Source organism: Protopterus annectens, chromosome 10.part0, assembly GCF_019279795.1.
Source record: "Protopterus annectens isolate FY-2018-M chromosome 10.part0, PAN1.0, whole genome shotgun sequence".
NCBI classification, from domain to species: Eukaryota; Metazoa; Chordata; order Ceratodontiformes; family Protopteridae; genus Protopterus; species Protopterus annectens.
In genome coordinates, this window is record NC_056744.1 from 627,405,640 (window position 1) to 627,427,562 (window position 21,923).

The 21,923-nt window shown below is 39.8% G+C and overlaps 1 protein-coding gene across 1 annotated transcript in view; it reads right to left on the reverse strand.

Annotated features, from left to right (window-relative positions):
• Positions 1-454: 454 nt before the first annotated feature.
• SCP2 (sterol carrier protein 2) overlaps positions 455-21,923 on the reverse strand; it is an 854,319-nt gene continuing 832,850 nt past the window's right edge. Inside the window, exons 12-13 of the mRNA XM_044085453.1 lie at positions 18,169-18,779; positions 455-484 (exon numbers count right to left, since the gene is read on the reverse strand). Coding sequence (XP_043941388.1) covers positions 18,684-18,779 — 96 coding nt within the window. The 3' untranslated portion in view covers positions 455-484; positions 18,169-18,683. The remainder of the gene's footprint in view (positions 485-18,168; positions 18,780-21,923) is intronic.

Below are 21,923 nucleotides of genomic sequence, written 5' to 3' on the forward strand. Positions count from 1 at the left end.
AGACCTCTTTCTAGTAGATGGCTCCGACAAAACTATCGGAGCCGTCTGAGTCTCGGACCTCTCGGCTCCAGCCGGAGCCGAGGTAACCGTTTTAGTCTTAGAAACATTGGCTCCAGATGGATTTGATGTCGAAGAAGCCTTAGAGCCACCAGCGGACGGCTCAGAAGCTGGAGCCAACGCCTTGGAAGGCTTGGAAGGTTTTCCTGACACGGTCTGGGTCAGGGAGCCTTCAGGCTTCAATAAGCCTCGCAGTATCAATTTATTTTTGCGTTCCTGCAGGACTCTTGGACTGAAAGCGTGGCAGACAGAACAAGAGTCCTGCAGGTGCAAAGGTCCCAGGCAATATACACAAGAAGTGTGACCGTCTGTCAGAGACATTTTCTGACAGCACGAGTCACACTTCTTAAAGCCTGAGACCTTAGAGTCTTTAGACATCTCAAAGAAAAACTGTGAAACACAGACACACACACACACACAGACACACCTGTTAAGAAAGGGGAAAATAATCCAACCACTCCCACAATAAGTATGGCTAAGGGGAAGGGCCCGAAGGCCTAGAAAATTAACAGGGGATAAACGGGAAAAACAATTAGGGGAACCCGAAGGAAACTAGGGATAGTTAACTAATAAACTGTTAAGAAAACTATTCTAAGAAAAAAATAAGGGGTTTTGAAGTTTTACAACTATAAAAAGTCACTAACCTGCAGAGCCGGTAGAAACAAGCACCTCGTAGCTAAAGCGGCAAACGAGATCTGGGTATTTACCACCTAGCATTGTGGGATATAGGGGAGCCTCGAGCCAGTGGAAATAGCTCTCGAGCTTTAGTATTGGCCGAGTCGGAGCCGAGGATCGGCTCCGAACCCATCCATCCAGCAAGAATGAAGGCGAGATTGACAACTTAACATTAGACGTTTAAAGGTACGATGAATAAATAGTTTATCCTAAACATTGCAGTGTGCACAAAGCAGTTAGATATGAAAGTGGGTAACTTAAGTTTTAGCTAGCGGAGAGCCACTATTTTTAAAAGAGCAAGATAGATTGAAAGGGAGTGGGCACTTTTGTATTCTGGTAGTATGGAATACAGTGGAATGGCCAATAAATTTAAATAGTTGAATGGGAGTGATTTGACATAATGATAATTTTGTGCTTACTCACACCAGCGAATGAAAGGAGAGGGAAGGAGATATATGGTCAAATTAACATAAGGGGCAGGCAACTATAAAGAGACTGGTGTTTAAGAACACAACAACAACACGGTGGGAGGGTGGGATAAAATTCTCTGACTGACCAGATGTGGTCTCTTATCACGTTTTAATGTGCAATTAAAAGCAGAATACAAGTGAAACAGTGCAAAGAAAACAAATCACAGTATACAAAAGAGAAAAAGACAATAAAGCAATACAAAGTAGAAGAAATCAAAACAAACCTTTCCCTCACAGCAAGCTATGGCAGAATCTGGACGAGCTTTTTCCAATAAAGCTTTGAAATGTTTTATTTCACCCCTTAAATAGCTTTAGTTCCTAGCTCCACGCCCTCAGTTCACAGATGATTAACCTTAACTGACTTGTTCTAACTTCTGTGTGACTCCTTATTTGACCTGTTCTAATTTCTGTCAGACTCACAACAGACACAGCTGTGGTCTCTTTTCAAGTTTTAATATGCGATTAAAAACAGAATGCAAGTAAAACACAGCATTAAGAAAACAAATCACAGTATACAAAACAGAAAAAAGGCAGTAAAGTAATACAAAGTACAAGAAATCGAAAGCAACTAACCTTTTCCTCACAGCAAACTGTGGCAGAGTCTGGGTGAAATGTTTCCAGTAAAGGTTATCCTCCAGTGTAGGATATCCTCCAGTGTATCTGTATTGTCACCAGGAGAGATGTGAAGAACAGTAACACATGTTTAATTCCGGGAAAGTATTAAGAGGCTCTGCTGAACTGAATTCTGGTATTGGTTTGTTGTAGGAGGAAACATGGTAGTTGAGAAATAGTAAAGTAATACCACCAGCCTCCCTCTTTACACTGTCATTATAGATATAATTTCAGAGTCATTTATACAAGATTAAACCAAGTTTCAGTTATAGTGAGATATCAAGCCTGTGCTGGGTAATTCAAGCATGTAGTTCAGTAGTTTTGGTTCTTATGCTTTTAATATTTATGCGACAAAGGTTAGATTACCTGGGTAGGGGGTTGACCATTCTGGGATTAGAGTAGTGTTTGTAAGGGAATCGTCTTGATGTTGGTTGTGACACGTGGCACTAGAATTAGGGTGAAGGTCTCCTCCTGGGAGGATTTTTTTATATTGGGGTATTACTAATTCTTGTTTTTGAAGTGTATTTTTCCACTTAATTTTATTCTGATTTGAGATGAAATTGACTTAATCAGGCTATATTTGGGATAAAGATGAGGAGCATCAATAAATAGGTTTGGTGCATTGTATGGAGAATTTAGGGAAGAAGTATGGCTAGCTGGTTTGGACACAGTTGAAAGGATGCTGAGAGCTATTATTGAGTTGAAGTAGGATGAGAGATGACTCGATATGAGGAGAAGAATACAGGATAAGCTGAGAAGTAGCATGATTAAGTAAAGGGATCTGTATTTTATTTATGGCATGTAGTGGGTAAGCAGGAATCAAGAATGAAGCAAGAAGTTACAGGGTTGTAGGATATTTAGTGGTGATGGGGTATGAAACTGGTAGAATGCATGTATGAAGGAAGTAGTTTCTATGAAGGAAGAGTGTCAAGCTGTCCTGGTATCATCTCTTATGTATCAGAAATATAACAGAGGGTTTGAAAGAACATAGCAGGATGTAGTGATAGAAAGTAGTGTGTGTTTATTTAGAAAACATTAAAGTTGAAATGTAGAAGAAAAGATATGTACTGTTGAGGAGAGGTCTGAGTATGAAAGAATATAGTGCAAAGCAGTATGGGAGGGAGGAAGGTTGTTGGGAATGATGCTAAAGGTTAGATGGAAGTAGCACAAGAAAATAGAAACAGGTATATTGCTTATTTTGCCTTTATGAAGCAGTTTAAAATCTTCTCTTATGCAAGCCACTCAAGTTCATAGTTACTAAGTATGTAGTCTAGAAAATAAGCGAGGAGCCTACAACAATGCCCCAAGAGCACTTCTCTGTTTAATTAACTTGCTCAGAGACACATAGAAGGAAAACAGCTGTTAAGAGAATCAAAAATTAGACTACAGGAAGCAGCCAATTAACAGCACATAGCCTAAATCCTCTTTGTCAACTCCCAGATACTGTCTTTTTTTAATTTTATGTGCTGCGGTAGCGCTGTCACCTCACAGTAAGACGTCCTGTTTGATTCTCAGCTAGAGCGTCTTCTGTGTGGAGACATGCGTGAATGGGCATACCTTCGTTGAAGGTTGTGCATCAGGGCCGGCAACTCGGCATGTAAAAATCTGCTGCCAATCATTAGCGGACCAGAGTTCCGTTGTGGTGGCCCCTAACTGGGAAAAGCCGAAAGACGCAACATTTTTTTTTAACCTGCCGAACAGTTAAACCCATTGAATTTGTGTCTCTTTTCACAAATGACCCAGAAGCACTAAGTGATACTCATGCATTCACATAGTTTGTAAGTGGAAATTGAGGAAGTCAAACCTAGGACAACAGTAAGAAGCTTTTTAGTTGCTCATAGCCTTAACCGTGTGAGCTAAACTAACAGAGTTATCTGTATAGCACCTTATTCACATATCACCTACTCATTAACCAACATGCTGCCAATTGATCTCTCTGCTTATGTTGTCAGGTTAATGTCTGACTGCTGTTCCACAAGATGTCACTGTTTACATGCTATGCAGCAACAAGCTGAACATATCCCTTTTTGAAAAGGATGAAGTCCACTCATTTCTGTGTTTTGTCTGAGTGCAGAACTCTACCTGAAAAAATGTGTAAAGCAGTCAATGCACATTTGGTGCTTGTTGCATACATAATTCTTGACTATGAATCGTTGTCAATGCATACTCTGAATTTCACATGAAAATTTGTTCAGTGGGCCCAAGTCATAACTGAAAAGGGTATTTGGACAAGCCTACCTCCCGTATTATCAAATAAATTGTTTGGCAGGAATTTAAAGTCCTAATGTGAAGAAAGCAGAGAGTATTTAACTAACAATCTAGAATATGGATGAAATCATATACATCAGTCATTGTGATATTAGCCCTAAGGAAAGAAATTATCTGCTCTTTTTTTCTGACAATCAGTAAGTTATTTCAAGAATGTTACAAGAGTGAGTGAGTGTGTGTGTGTCTTCTGGTTCTACAATGGTAGGTGGGGGTGAGCTGCTTGTTTTTCTATCACATTGTTTTATTTCTTACATTAAGGCAAAAGACACAATAGTGATCCAAATGTATTCTTTAACAATATGACTGACATTGGTCAGGTAATGGAATAAAGAATAATTGCAAGTCTGTGAACTTCTGTTTTCAGCTCCCATATCACACCACATACACTGTTTATTCATGTGAAGTGGAAATAAAATAGTTCTCTCAATTCTTGCCCGCCATGCAGTTGCATTTCTCTGAGTCTTCTTCCATGGCAGTACACATTAACACATGGAAATAAATAGTCACCCTTTCAGATCATGTTTATTAGGAGGGAGGGAACTCCACATATAAAAGCAACATGGCTACAGTGTTGTATACATTTGAATTGTCCACTGCAGTCATCAAACAGAATTCCCATTAAAACCTTCTTTCAGGCATTACTGCTAGGTTATCTTACCTCTTAGATACACAAATGGATAATACAGTAGGAGTGCCTAAACATACCTGTTAGACTCCAGATCCATCCATCCTGAATCCCTTTTCCCATTTTGCACATGGGGTCAGGGTGTCAGGTTGGCAGTGACAATCATCTCGAGCCAAGGTTTACACCGGTGGGTGGCTAGCCCTGCCACGGCACTTAATTTGTACAGTCACTCGTACACATGCTCTCACCTACGGGCAATTTAAATTGTCCAATTCACCTACTGCATGTCTTTGGAATGTGGGAGGAAACCAGAGCACCTGGAGGAAACCCACGTGACTGCAGGGAGGACATGTAGACTCCGCACAGAAAACACCCCACCCAAGAATCAAACGAGATAACCTCTTGCTTTGAGGAAGCAACAGTAACCGCTGCGGCCACCCCAAACCTCTATGCACATGGAAAATTGTTTGCAAGTTGAACAAAATTGGTTTCTATAGATTTTCAAAGATCTTGTATACATATGCAGAAAGTCTCTGCACATATTGTTAGCCTGTGGTCCTCTGCCAACAAGCCCACATAACTTTCAACTATTAAAAACGGTCAGTATTAAAAACTGCCATATCTGCAAACCTTATCATTTTACAATTCACTTGTACCTCTGCTTCTCATCTGAATACCTTTGTTTTAAAATCTGCATTGTGAAATGCAAATGAATGTGGCTACAGTGTGTGAAACAATATGTTCTTTGTAGTCTTTTCAAGCCAGCTTCCCATGAAAGTGTATTTGTAAATGAAAATGTAAACAAAATGTAAACCTGTCTACATTTTGATTCTATTTTACTTATTTATTTGGAATTCAGTTTTTGTCAGTGTTCCACATGAAACTTGAGCAAAAACGAAAATCCTTAAATAAAACTCTTAGGTATACTGTAATCTGTTTTGTGTGCAGCTATATGCACACTTAGGTTACCTGCTGAACATAATACACTGCAGAGGTTTTGGTACTAAATTAAGTTAAGTATGTTAAAAAGCCAAATCAGAATATAGATGTTGAAAGTACCTGCTTCTTTCAGTACTAAAATGGGTGAAGCATGATGCATATACTAAAGATAATTTAAGAGTGTCACAAATGCATGTCTTTCATACATACTTCTCAAACTCTTAGAGCAAACAGTCTACAAAGCCATAAAAATGGGGGTGGGGGCAAAAGCCCAAAAATAGGGACAAATTTGAAATACTGGTCTTAAAAACTTGGCAAGTTGATAGAATAACAAGTTTTGCATTAGTGTGAATTTTCTGAAGGGTTTGAAGTCTGAAACCGAAAAATGTCATTATTTTCTGACTTCAGTCTTTAATGATTTGCCAGAAACCCAAACCACAATTTTATGAAAAACATATCAAAAATACGAGGCAAAAATCTGGATATTCTGTGAAAAATCTGTACAGTTGACAGGTGTGCTCTCATACACCATGTTTGCATTCAGCGCCTGTGACACTGTACTGCACAAATGTCACAGCACATAATACCGCTATGAAGACACTAAGAATTACCAAAGGCATTTATAATCCACAACAATTTCTGACATCTTTGATGTACTATGTTAGACCTACACAAATATTAGTCTACTGCAGTGTTAGTTAACCAAGTGGGGAAGAAACAAGTTAACTCTTTACAAGCTTATCTTAGTAAGCACTATGCCATAACTCTGAACACTTAAAGGAGTTAATATGAAAAATGAAAATGGGTTACTGGGCTAGCAATGGCCAAGGACAAAAATATCTTCCACAAATGCAACACCATTACATATTATTGAAAACCGAGCATTAAAAATGGCCAGACTATATAAAAAAAAAGTTCTTACCTTATCAGTTGATCTTACAAGGGAACTCTTCTTAACAGGCCCCAGACTGACCACCAATCAGAAACTGTCACTTTTTCTATAAAATCACATGTGAGTTTGTCTTGAAGAACACTGTTTTCTCGTGAAAGACCAAATGTGGTCCCCTACACTTAAGTGCTGAAGCTGAGTCATACATGCAAGAGTCCATAGCCACCAAGAAGCGTGTTTAGAAAGCATGAACTTCAGTGATACTGAACTATTGAGCACACATGCTGGACAGGCAAGCCTGTCAATTGTAAAGTTCAGAAATCCCACGGGGGGGTCTCCAAGATGAGGCAAAGATGCAGCACTCTTTAAAGGAACTGCCTTCCACAAAGTCATGAAGCAAAGAAACAGCTAATGCATGCATTCTGACTGTGGAGTAACTGAGTACAAATCATACAGCTGTCTGCGATATGTCAAGATCATATACAACCTGACTTGACTGGGATAACACATCCAAAATAAGAGCAATCTCCACTAGGTGGGACAGGCCTTTCAAGGGTAGGGCTTAACAGCATCCTAAAACACCTCCAAGACTTTAGGTAGCAAATGGAGTCAACTGTCAATGTCACCATGAGGGACATCCTTGGCTTTCAACTAGAGAGTTTTACCTGAAGTCATCCCCTACTCAGTCTCCAAGATATGACGAGAAGTCTTCATCTTTCTATTCTGAACTCTTGTATAAGGTGTATAATAAGTATGAATAGCCAAAATGCAAACAGGAACCTCCAGTGTCATTGGAGGCAGAGAGAATGCACTGCTACTACCTACACCTTGCCATATAAAACCCAAAGAAGAGGAGAAATACAACTTTCCCAGGTGCCAAGCAGGTAAATTTCGAAACAGCCTCACTTTTAGAAGACTCTGATCAGACAGAGCCAATGTTTCTACAGTTCTGGTACAGGAATGATGGTGTGACTCAGAGCATCCACCAGCTTTGTTCAGTTCCCTGAAAATATGAAAAAAGTTTAGAAAATGATACCAAATGTCCACTGCCCAGTAAAAGGCAAGCTTATCTTCCCTGCAAGGAGGTAAGACACTATGTTCCCTTGCTTGTTTAGGTACCTCATGATAGACTGCACATCTGAAAAGAAAAGTAGAGGCTCTAGAAGGAGCTTCTACTTCAAGGTCTTTAAGGTTAGAAGTATTGCACTCACCTCCAAATGGCTAATGAGAAGCCCTATCTCCACATGCGAACCACACACATTGAAGCAAAGGTAAAGCTCCTCAACATACCAGTTGAGTGCTTGTCAAAGTCCATGAAGGAGTCAGCTGCAGGAAAAAAAGACTCACCAAAAGGTTGTTGGGAACAGCCAATCACCTCCAGGACCTGACCACAATGGTTTAACAACAAAAGAACTCCCATAATGATGTGATGGCTCTGAAAATACTGACAGCTCACAAAATATACCAGCACCTGTACCATCAGGTGTGCAAATGGTACTGTGGAGATTATGATAGCCATTAACTGACAAGGTATAGGATAATCTGAGCCTGCAGCCTCCACTGCATGCTCACTTACATAACCAGTGCCATGGCCTCTTGGGCCCCTTCCAAGTATAAGAACATATACTGTAAAGTGCACACTTTCATCACAACAAACTGATTTTTCTGGTCTATAATCAGAGAGATATCCTTCCAATTTATTTTAATCACAGGAACTGCATCCAAGGTAGTACCAGTTAGTTGGCTGCCTCTAGGAAGCCCCCAACAGGGCTACCAGTAGCTAGTTATGCAGGAGTCGGAATACTACATAATCCCCCACCCCCCCACAAAGTTTTTACCGGCATAGTCAACACCCTGGTAAAAACTCTGCATTTTGAGTAAAGTCAAAACGGCAACACTTTGTGGTAGAAGTAATACCCATCCAGAGTGAACTGGAGGACTCTCATGCATTAACCTCTAATGCTTATATGAAAAAAGGCATCCATCATGTCCACTGACAACATACAGGCATCCTGTGGGAATAAGGCTTGATTCTCTAAAGGATGGCATTCTGAAACTGAAGACACTATAAATGTGTTGGCAAAAGTCAATGAAGTCCAAACTGGGATGGAAACAGTCTTTCCCCTTTAGAAGTAGAAAGCACAGTATGGACATCTCTGACCCTCTCTGAGGCCAGTACAGCCTACTACAGCCTATCTTAGCTGCTGTATCTAGGCTTGTCTCAAGAGTTTTACTTAAATGGGTTCTGTGGAAGATGTGGTGAGCTTCAGCATGTTGATAAGTATGATCACTTCTAGCATCTACTGACCATTTGTGATGATTCTCCGTGCAGGGGTATAACTGGAGAACAGCCTCCATCCTCCTCCATGCAGGTAGACCCAGACTGCAGTCAGAACAGCAGTAAAGCAGCTGGCAGTCATCCTCTGGGCTATCACCTTGGGAAATTTTACTAGTACCAAAGGTGGCAAGATGGTTTAACACTTAAAAGAGACATAGTCAGATGCTGAATAAGATTCTTCCTCTTCTGGGGCTGACTTGGTCAAGAAGAGGAATTAATGACAATAATAGAAAGGGAATCAAAGAGGCCCACCACAGTGACTCTTGAGATAAATGAGTGGATCCTAAGCAGGACTGTCAAACAGCACATCTGCCAAGAAATGAGCTACCATGATTCTGTTCCTAAGTTTCTCATCCAAGAAGAAGCTGAAGCTAAGCCATCTTACATAAGCACATCTGACCAGTTTGTGGCTGTAGCCAAAGCATCAACATAACCAAGATACAATGACTTCCTAACTAGGTGGGACTGAGGCAGGAGAAAAAATAATGGGTAAGGGCTCTAGACCCTAATGTGGCAAAACATTTTTCTCCTGTCACACGTCCAAAGCCAAGACGTCCGCATCCAGAGGTGAGAATACAAATTTCCTTTGTTTCTGGAACTTAAACTAGACTAAAGGCATTATGCAGGAGCATACCTCTCAACCTCTTAGAGCAAGAAATCTGGACAAAGGCATGAATAAAGTGGGACAGAGGCCCAAAAATAGGGACAAGTTTTAAATATTGCTCTTACAAACTTAAAAAGTTGATAAAATAACAGGTTTTGCATTAGCATGCATTTTCTGAAGGGTATGAACTCTAAATCGCAAATGTCTGTCATTATTGTCTAACTTCAGTCTTTAATGATTTGCCACTAATTTGCCAGAAAACTACAATTTTATGAAAAATGGACCAAAAATATAAGGTGAAAATCTGTACAGTTAAGAGGTATGTGTAGGAGTCAGCTCTTGGATGCTTGGCAAGCTGTACTGCCCATTCAGGTAGCAATTTATACAGGGTATTAACATTTCTGGTGGCAAAATGGGCAGAGAAGATATTCTTCCAGGCTGCCTTGATAACACTCTGAATAACTGTTTCCAAAGGAGGGGTGAAAACGACTCCTCAAGCTTCTTTTTCTCAGACATAGACAGGCACTGCTGGAAGATAAGGGACACAGAGGCTCAAGGCCAGTCTAAACAGTCTAATCTGCTGCTCATAATCCTAATGGTATTTTCAAATGAAGGGTGGAATTATTATTTATTTATTTGTTTATTTACATTTGTTGACCGGGAGTGTCCAACTGGACGTAGGTCCATTTTCAGCAGAGGCCCGGGGAGAAAAGCTCCACAGTTAAAATAAACAGACAGTAGTTACATTGGATTACATAGCGATTAACAATTTAACATAGCAATTACTTACAACATATTTACAGATGAAGAACATAGTACATCAGTAGACAACTAGAATCTTTATCTGTGAAGTACATAATAGACATTAACAAATGTTACAATAAGAAGTTCCTACTGTATAATAAGTACTAAGCTTATGAGCATCTGAGCTTGCTATAATCAAGGTAGTTAGTGGAGGGGAAAGAAAGGTAGTGGTTGGATGGGGTGGGTGATATTAGAGTGTGAGTTGCAAGGGCATAGCCAGCATGTTTTTATGTGCGCTTTTAGTAAAGTTTTGAAGTGGGTGCATGATGGTATGGAGGTAATTGTGGGTGGGAGGGAGTTCCATAATTTGGCTATGGTGCAAGAGAATAGTGCTTCACCAGCAGAGTTATTGGCTTTAGAGATCTGCAAGTGATTTTTGTTGCTGGATCTTAGTGGTCTGGTGGTGCAAAAGGGTTGGAGTAGATTCTGGAGGGATGGGACATTTAGTGGTTGGTTTACTAGTTTGTGGGCGAGTGAGAGTTGATACCATTGAAGGAGGTGAGGGAGTTCAAGCCTGCCCAGTTCAGCAAGTGAGAGACAGTGGTGACTACGGTAGGATGCCCCTGTGGCGAATTTGGCGATTTTGTTGTAACAGGTCTCTAGCTTGTTTAGATCGCATTGCCTTAGGTTGGTATATATTGGAGAGGCATAAAGTAGGGTAGAGATAAGGTGGGAATTTGCTATTGAAATCTTTGCTGCTTTGGTGAGAAGTTGCTTATTTCTGTATAATACTCCTAGTTTTTTGTGGACTTTTTTTATGGTCATGGATATGTGAATGTCAAATTTTAGTTTATTGTCTATTTCCACTCCTAGCAATTTGGTGTGTTCAGTTGGGTATATAGTGGTGTTGTCTTTTGCTGTGATGTTAAAGTGAGAGTTGTTTTGAGTATGTTTGGTGGGTTGGAAGATGGGTAGTTTAGTTTTGTTAGGGTTGAGTATTAACCAAGTTTCAACAGAGGAAAAGGCTTCCTGTGTGACTTTTTGCAGTTTGGGTAGGGAGTGGGCTGAGCAGATGATGGTTGAGTCATCTGCGTATTGTATGTGTGCCATGTTTGGTGGCAGAGGCTAGATTATTGGTGAAAACAGAGAAGAGTAGGGGTCCAAGGATGGATCCTTGGGGAACCCCTATGGATTCAGGTAGTTGGGCAAATATGTCATTCTGCCATACAACGGATTGTTGGCGGTCAGACAGGTAACTCTGAAACCAGTTGGTGACTGATTGAGAGAAGGATATGTTATTGAGGACAGAGATAAGTTGTTTGTGTGGGACCATGTCAAATGCTTTAGATAGGTCTAGGAAAGTAGCAGAGGAGAGATAGCCATTGTTTTCATGCTGAAAGATAGTGTTAGTAAAGGAGAGTAAGGCAGTGGTGGTGCTATGGTTTGGTTGGAAACCATGCTGAGTATTGGAAAGGAGGTTGTTAGTAAGGAGGTAGTCTGAGACCTCAGAGTGTATGCATCTCTCTAGTATTTTGGAGAGTGGAGACAGAATAGCTATGGGGTGGTAATTGGTTAGTTCTGTGGAGGGTCTGCCTTTGTGGAGGGGAATTATATGTGATACTTTCTACAGTGTGGGAACGTAACTTTCTGACAGAGATCAGTTAATCAAGATGGATACTGGGTAGGCCAGAGCATCAGCTGTGATTTGTAGGTATTCACTTGGGAGGTTGGCTGCTGCTAATTTGGTGGGCTTAAGTTTAGTTAAAGAGTTTTTTTATGTTGGAGGTAGGTACAGGAGAAAAAGAGAAGGCAGTGGGGAGATTACTAGTTGAAGGTGTGGGTTGGAGGGGAGGGGGTTGTATTGTTTAGCTAGTGATAGTATGGTTTGTGTGAAGTGTGTATTGAATGAGGTAGCAATATTTTCTGAGGAGTGAGGGATGTTAGGAGGAGGGGTACTGACTTTACCTGGGTGGAGGATGGAGTTTATGGAGGACCAGAATTGTTTGGGGCTGTGTTGGGAGGAGTCTAGGGCAGACTGATAGTATTGGAATTTGTCCTGTTTTATTAGCTTTTTGACTCTATTGCGTAGTTCTAGGAATTTCTATCTAGTTGAGGGGGTTTTGGTTTTGTGCCAGTGCTCCCAGGCTTTATCCCTGTTTTTCATTTCTGACTTAGTGGTTTTCTGTAGCCATGGGGAGGGTTGTGCTTTGGTTCTGGAAAGTCTTATGGGGGTATGGTAATTAAGGATGCTCAGGAAGGTAGTATTAAAAAATTCAACTGCGTCATCAAGACTGAGGTACTTTAGAGGATGCCAGTTACATTCTTTGAGGGATGAGATGAATGTGAGTGGGCTAAAGTTTAGTTTTTTATGTATTTGACGGTAGATGACAGGTTTAGCTTGGTATAGGTATTTTTTGAGTAGGAATGTTGGGGAGTGATCACTGAGGCTATCTGATAAGCAGCCTGTTATATATGACTGGGGGCTCTTACTGACTAGTATCCAATCCAGGGTAGTGTGCTTGCTGGAGTTATTTATCCTGGTTGGCGACTGGACTAGTTGGGTGAAGCCATGAAGGTTTACATGATGGGTTGGATGGCTGCCAGAACAGGATTGCCAGTCAATATTGAAATCACCTAAAATTATAGTTTCTTGGGGGAGATGGTGGGTACACCAGCTGAGGTGGTTTTGTAGTGTAGGGATGTTTTGGCCAGGTGGGAAGTAGCATCCAATTATGTTGATGGTTTTGTTTTGGTTTATTTTGAGGTTGGTATATATTATTTTTTCATTGCCTATTTGTGGAGCTGATGATTTTAAGATCTGGATGTTTAGATGCTGTTTAAATATTATAGCTACACTGCCTCCTTTCTTGTTTAGCCGGTCTGCTCTTAGTATGGTGTAACCTGTAGGGAGTATTTGCTCACTGGTAATGTGAGGTTTTGGCCAGGTTTCTGTCAGGATGACTATATCTGGGGAGTGCAAGTCTATGGTGGCATGGAGTTCATGGACTTTGTTGGATATATTTCTAATATTTAGGCTTAGTAGAAGTAAGTCACTTGGCTTTCTATTGGCTGTAATATGGGAGAGGTTGTGGTTTCTAGTCTGATTATGAGGATTGGGGTTGGAGATAGTAGGGCCAGGGTTGGGGTGGATGTCTCCACTTAGGGCTAGTTTTGATATGCATGAGGTTTATTAGTTTTCTCAGTTTTTGAATGTGTTTGTTTATAAGGGAAACTTTATGATTGTGCTCTGTGGGTAATAGGTATGGTGGGAGGGTTACTATGTTAAGTTGTAGGGATGCTTTATGTTTTAGTAATATAGTTGGTAGAATACGTAGGTGATGCATAGGGATGGTTCTTGAGTTGGTGGGAGGGGAGCTGAGTGAGGGTGAGACATGAGTGGTGATGTGAGTAGTAGTACAGTGGTAGTGGTTGAGTGGGGGAATGATGGAGCTTTGGTAGGATGTAAGATATGCAAGGAGAGTGCATGCAGTGAGCATAGGTAAGGTATGCTTGTACATGTTAGTTGAGGAGGTGTGATAGTAGTGGTAAGATGGAGGAGCTAGTGTTGGGTTAGCGCTGTGGTTGGCTATTGAAAAGATGGGAGGGGTTTGTGAGTGTAATAAAGGTGGGACCACTGGGGGCGGGAGGGAATAGGGGGCAGGGTGGGGAGCGAAGCGGGTAGAGACTCTGTTAGTTGCTCTTATGAGGGGGCTGCAAACAATCAGGTAACAGAGTTAACTGACAAATGAACATATGATAGTGACAAGGGTGGTTTGTAGTTTTAAAAATGGTGCCTGCCACAGGTAATATTTATTAACTTTGGGATTGTCTTAAGGTAATAAACAGGGAAGGGGGAGATGAGGACAAGGGTGTGAGCAGGTAGTTCTTTGTACTGCTGCTAATGAGCCAAAACAAAGACAAGTTTGTGTTTAAGAAACAATCACAATTGACCAAGGACTGCTCTGAAACTGTAAGCCATTTCTTAACCATTTCTCAGGTGGAAAAACAGGATAACCTTGTATCAGTAGGCTACTGTGGTCTCAGTTTAAATTAACAAACACAAAGTATTGATCAGTTATGGATACTATTTGCTAACAGAAGGGAATAAGAGAGAAAGTGGAAGATGAGTGTGTGTGTGTGGGGGGGGGGGGGGGAGGGGGTGGGCTGCTTACAAGCCAAAGCAGAGTGCTCTCCAGGGGAAAATGAATATTGGCTCAAACAGGTATACACATACTCAAAGTTAACTTTAGCTGTTTGCAGACAGTTCAGACCCAGACTGCGCTTTTCTTATAAGAATGATAAAGGTGGTACCACAGTTAAATACTTAAGAGTGGTGTTAGGTTGGAGAGACACTGAGCTCCTCATGGGGCCTGTAGCAGAGTGGATTGTAGTTTTTTTTCCATGTAGATTATCCATCTCTGTATCAGAAAAAGTGGCCTTAGTATCCTTTGCAGCACTATGTGATCTACACTGTGAGGAAGTACCACAACCCCAAATACCTGCACACATGAGCTTGTATGCAAAGTTGTCTGGGATCAGAAACTGGTGCTAAAGAGCATGCTAAGTAAAGGAAATGTGCAATGGGGTGAGGTATACATAACGCCTGAAGCACACTTCAAACTGAGCTCTCTAGTGGTGCACTTGTACACCCGTAACACAAGCTTCCATAAATGTTTGATGTCCTGGCTACATGATGAAAGTACTCCTCTGGGAAGACTTGCTGGACCCTCAACAAGGGCATCCGTTTTACTACTCCACTACTTCTTTTTACTAATATGTGACTTACTGATCTAGAACTTCTGTTCTATTTCATACTAGGTATACATAATATTTCAAATGGCATATTGTTTTACTTGATTCCACATGTTAATTGTTGTGGTCTAATATGCATTCTGTCTGTAGAACTTATATTAAGTCCCTATTTAGTATATTACTTTATATGTTCGTGGTACAGACACAGATTATATTTTTATTTTATTTTGACATTTGTTAACTGGGTTAGTCTAACTGAGCTACAGCCCATTTTCAGCGGAGGCCCAGGGAGAAAAGCTCCAAACAGTGACATTAAACAAAAACAGTGACATCAATTAGTACAAGAACCTTATGATATAAGACAGTGTCAAATAAAGGGAAGATAAAAGGAGGCAATTAAATATTGAATGTAGTACAGAAATATATAGAACATTTGGCAGAGTTAGGTAAATATACATGGAGATATCATAGCAATAGATCTGTCATGCGTTAGGTACTTTACAGAAACTACAAAAGTAACTTCAATTTTGGCAGAAAGAGGGAGAAAACAGATTGCTGGGGTAAGGCAGGTATAGACGTACTGATATGTGATGTGAATATTCTTTTCTACAATACTTTTGTTGACAATTCTGTTTATTGTTTGTCACACTGCTTTTGTTGCCTGCATTATATCTGCCAGATGGCTCAAGGCAGTGGACCAAAAGAGTCTTGTACCAGCCATACACCTGGTTAACAAACACTGGTCTGGAAGCTAGTCCCACAAGGCAAGCAGTCTGTACTAAAAAACAGTGATTAGTGACTGAATGATCCAAGTGACTATTCTTTAGGATCAGGCAATTTCAGCATAATTTCCAGACAGTTGTACTATGGCAGGGCAGGACAACAGTTTCACAAGGCCCCCTTCCCATGGTGGGAGGCTAGCACATGCCTCTCCTGAGCACTTCATCTTTAGCTGAAGATGAGGACTGGCTTGTTCTCTGCCCCTCACTAATTGAAGAAGCTCATCACCTACAAGTTTTGAGAATTTACCTTGAGGTTCAGGCCCAAACTTACTCTCTGAATATTTGTCTTTATGGTTATGCTCTGAATTATGCATGAAGCTGCAAGGAGAATCCCCTTGCCTGTCAGAGCATGAAGAGATGTCTAGCAGTACCACTTTCTTGGTCACCAAATAGACCACAAACCTTGTCTGCCTTTACCACAGTACCAGTATGAACCTCTGAAGTAGTAGAAGATGTCAATATCATACTCTTCCCTTAGACAATACAAGAAATACACTTACAGGTCTTAGCTAATAATTTGGTGACCACACAGACAATATTATGCTGTTTACACATGCAGTTATAGGACACTACTGACAGCAGCAAGTTTCATGATCCAAACTGTGCAAGCAGCAAAAACAAAACAAAAACAAAAAAGAAATAAGGAAAGAAAAAAAAGAAAATGTGGGTTTTAGGAAAACACATATGCTTATGTAGCTGATATTATACCATACTATGCAGTAGTATGGAATAAAGGACATTCCTGAACATTGGATTTTACTGAAAAAAATGAATTCTGTTTTGTGGATCCCCAACAGACCCATCAAGGAACATCCTGTTAGATTTAAGTGTACCAAGTCGAACCAATCACATATCACCTGAAATAGTTTCTTTTATTATTCTTAATTAATTAGGCTTGTCTTATGCTGGCAGGTATAATCTATGGAACTGTATTCTGAATAGCAGGTGCTGTACGTAGGTCTGCTCCCCCACTACATCAGAGAAGCACCATTACTTGGCTGCTTTACTAGCTGTTTTTATCAGTGTAACGAGAACATTTTTAATCACAGTGGCAGATTAGCAATAATTAATCCAAATGTAGAGAGGGCAGATACTATGAACAGCAAGCATAGAATTAGAAAAATTCTAACAAGCAGAAGGTCATATTTCAACAAACTGTCTACATGCTAAAGGAAGATGCTGCTTCAGTAGACAGAATGAAACAATTATAGCCACACATTGTATGTTTCCATTAGAAGTAATGCAAAGAATTTCTGCAGTGGCTTCTAATTTTAGCATAGCAACATCTATCATACACTACTAACCAGAAACGGACTCCCTGTACAGAACATTTTTGATTATGGCCCACAGCTGTGGATTTTGTGATGGTAAAGCACATCTGGTACATGACTCATGTAGAATATAATAATTCACAACAAAAGAATGTCCTGAAACAGATAAATGCCCCCTTTTTATTAGTTCAAATCATTGTTTATTTTGCAGAATAACCTTCTGCTCTACATTCAGTGTGAGATGCTTTTTTTAGTTATTAACAGCTCAATGTCTTTGAAAGCATGCTGGCAACCATTTCTGCTGCCCACAGAATTAGCCCCATTTCAAAAATTATGATTAGCATCTATTCATTTCAGTGTATAAACAACAGTTTACTAACTGAACTAAACACATAACTTAATTCATCATCTGGAAGCAAAAAGACATAGAAAGTTGCAATTTATTTTCTGTTCACAGATTGAGATGGGGTTCTTTTCCCAGGTATACATAAAGCAGAGCAATGTTCTTCGAAAATCAAGGACAGGTATACATTTAATTCAAGCGGAGAATCAAATGTTTTTTTTTTGTACTGGATTAATAAGCTGATAAAAACAGTCAGTGACACATTTATCTTCCGAATAATGCTACATCATCAAAGTGACATTGGAAGTAAATACAGATTACCCTGTTGACATCAATGGCTGACAGATCTAGAGACTAATGCATGTTCAAAACTTTCCAGACTTACGATTTTCTAATTCACATATTATAAGCATCCACCAGAAGGGACAAGACTGCTTCAAATAATATAAAACAAACTACTCTGCTGAAACAGGAGGAGACTACAATAAAGTTTGTCCTCAGAAATTGGAAACACACAACTGTTCACTACTCCAATTAAGCCGATGGAATTTATAGGAATGATCAGCAGTTTCAAAACTATGGGGAAACCTAACAGTCATTTTTTTAAACCACAGTTGTTTCCTTTGCTACTGATTCTTGCAGTATATTTTATTCCACACACACACACATATATATATATATATATATATATATATATATACATATATATACATATATACATATACACACACATACAGATATATATATATATATATATATATATATATATATATATATATATATATATATACATATATACACACACACACACACACGGTTATAGAAAATTAACTGGAAGAGTGGCATTCCACATATCTGGTAGTTTCAGATCACTGACCAAAATACACAAAGCCTGCCAGAATAAAATAATATACTTATTAATGTTAATATAACATGTCAAGAAAGAAATGAATTGCACTGCAAGAAGCAAATCTCTAGGCAAGTATCCAGTGATACTGCAAACAGTTCCAATGGATGCCATGAGAAAATCACAGCAGGACTGTCTCACTGTAGTTCATATATTACGTTCCAATCTGTATCCAGCCTGTCCTTTCACTGGGCTGCATATTGCAAGGGATGAAAGGCCAGGGAATGCTTTAGTTTCATTTCACTGATCATTCAGAATTGAGTTAGTGTCTTCAACCACACTGTGGCCTACAGAGCAAAAGTTAAATCCCATATTTAAAACATTCCGAGCACCATCTTTATCAAAAGTGCCCTATACAAAATTAGTCAGGATTACAGTAGCAAGTTAGAGAGCAGAGGATCAACCCTTCAAAGTTTAGCTTTGCCAGGCTGAAGTTGTAGGTTCTGGAGTTTCATTGCCATAGCCATGTTACCAGCAATCTTCAGTTTTCCTTGAAAGAAAGCCTAGAAGGAACAAAAATGTATTTATTCATTACTATTAACTACAGTACAAGACAAAACCATGGTGACAAAGCTAACTGGCTGCAAGGGGATAAATGGGGTGAGTAGAAACAGCGTTGCATTATTATATTTTGTGCATTTTTTAGACAGAAATATTGCAGAAACAGTAGCTGGCTTCACTCATCTCAGGATTTTCAATAAAATGAATAATATGTGAAATACACACTTTAAACAGCATGCAAACTGCATGGCATTTGTACAAGAAGAGTCAAAGACCAAGAAACTGCATGAAACATGGTAACATTTTAAAACTGGATTAATGACTGCAACCACTATTATTTTAAATGAGTAACACAAAAGTAAGACAGTAAAAAAACATTGTTACTGAAGATATGACAGCATTTAGAAGGAAAGGGTCAGTGGCAGTGCTACAGAATGCAATAGGAAACAAAGCTTGTCAGATGCAACAGGTCTTTCAAGAGTCCAAAATAATCCATTTCCAGATATATAGAGCATGCTACACCCACCCTACTAGATTCTACAAAACAGCATTCAGGATAATGGTCTTCATATGGATCACTGCTGCAGTAGCCTAAGCTATATGGGTATATATCCCGCTAAGGATGCAACTTGTATAGCTTAGGCTACTGCAGCAGTGATCACTCCAACATCTATTGTCATGGCAAGCTTATTTACACAGCTGTTCTTTCTATCTGGAACATGCTCCATCAAGAATTAGACCACTTTTTTCTGGTATGGACTGTGGTTATAGCAGCTAATTTTGAGTGGGGTTTTATCTGCAGATGTACTAAAACTTTCATAAGATCAGTTTATATTCTGATTGTACCCAGCCCAATAAACCTTACAAAGTGACAAAACGTTTGTGCCACAAACACATGCAACATATCATAATAAAAACCTTTAACACCTTTAGAATGTTTCACCAAAAGACTTTAAGAGAGCAATCTCAGAATTTAAGAACCTTCCCTTGTTTTAATCTGTGAAGGTGTACACTGTCTGTCCACATGCTTTAATAAAAAAGCTTGCACCTATATTTGCCAAACCTTTCTAAATAAAAGCATTTGCTAATTTTACCATTCACTCCAAATAAACTAAATTCTTTGTCTCACATTGTATATTATTTCATTTCAGCAAGCCAAGAAGGCATGCTGAAATGCCTCAGTTAATTCACTGACTTCTGGAAGGTTCAGTGACCGCAGTGGACCTAAACAAGAACGTGTGTCTGGAGATGAAACTTGATGTTGCCCCAGCCATGACATATCTTCTCTTAAGTTGTACTGGTACAAATTCTGTTTTGCTATGCCCTTGAGATCATGAAATCATTACCGCAACCAAAGGGTAATGAAGATGAGCTTTAGTCACTTTTCTTTGAATTTGCTGGCAGGTTCAAAATCAGGGGGAAAGGAAGAAAGGCATATGGGAAACTTCATCAATAAAGAATGGGGAAAGCATCTAACAGTTTCCCCAACCCCTTGAAGATGTGAACAGAAACAGAAGTGAAGAGGTTGAACTCTGAATATTTTCCATTCAAGAAAATCATGACCAGCCATGTCTTATTTATTTATTACAGTTTGATGACCGGGGAAGTCCACTGGGTTTTGAAAGGCCCATTTTCAGTGGAGGCCCGGGGAGATAAGCTCCATGACACAGTTACAGTAACAAGACAAATTACTATTCAAAATGTCAAAATATTATCAATAGCAAGTTAGATCCATCATTTAAAGGACAATTTGTTCAAAACAACAGACATATAGTACATGTTACAGTACAACTTAGTGAATTTAGCTGTTCAAAAACAACAGACACAGTATATATTACATTACAACTTAGTGAATTTAGCATAAGTCAATGGCAGTATAGGTCTAGTGGTAGTGAAAATTTGTTCTATAGACAGAGTGAACATAGTATAGTCTATACAGAGAATATGCTAGTAGAATAGAGGATGCAAGAGAAGAGCAGTGTGTTAAGTGTGAATGATAAATTAAAAAGTGGGAACTCATATGGGTGAACAGCAGGGGCAAATCCACTTGCAGCATAGACGAGAGTGAAGGAGGGAATTGAAGTTGGTGGGATTTGCAGTGCTTCAAAGGGAGGGTGGTAGGGAGTTCCAAAGTTTGTCTATGGAGTAATATAACAGGAAGTGGCCAGAGGGCCTAGACAGTTTGTGAATTTCTAATAGGTTTTGGTTGTCTGACTGGAGTGGGCGATTTGGAATATAGGGGGGATAAGGTGGAGGAGAGAGCTGGCCAGCTAGAATGTTTGAAGATGATTTTATGAGCTGTGGAGAGTTTTAGCAGGTTTAGGTAGTTTGGTAACTCAAGCCATTGAAGAGAGAGGCAGTGATGGGATGAATATTTGGAGTTGGTGGCAAATTTGCTGATTTTATTGTAGCAGGATTCTAACTTGGACTGTAAGCAGAGTTGGAGATTGGTGAGCAGGGGGGCACCATATGTGAGAGAGGGGAGAAGGTAGGTGGAGGCTAATGTCTTTCTGGTAGCTGGAGTAAGGAAGTGATTATGTCGATACAAGAGACCTAATTTCTGATGCGTTTTTTTAATAGCAGTATTTGTAAGGATGTCTAATTTTAGATGATTGTCGACGATGACACCGAGGAGCTTTGTGTGAGAGACAATTTCAATGGGGGTGTTTTTTTGGGTTAGTATAGTGAAGGAGGAATTATCAATGGTGGAAGTTCTGGAAGGAGTAAATATCATTAGTTTGTTTTGGTCGCGTTTAGGGCAAGGTGGTTGTTCTGCATCCAAGTTTCAGTTTTTGCAAAGGCTAATTGAGTTTTTAATAGTAAGTCAGAGGGGGTGTCAGCAGTACAGATGATAGTGCAGTCATCTGCATACTGAATTACAGAGGAATTTGGAATGGAGAGATGAAAGTTGTTAATAAAAATGTTGAAAAGAAGTCCTAGTACAGATCCTTGGGGTACACCGGTGGGGGTATGTAGGAAGGATGATAAAGAGGATTTCCATTTCACAGCTTGGACTCTTTCAGAGAGGTAACTAGAGAACCAAGACAGTGCTGTGGGAGAAAGGCTGAGAGAGGAAAGTTGTGATAAGAGTATGGGATGAGAGACAGTGTCGAAGGCATTGGACAGGTCTAGAAATAAGGAAGATA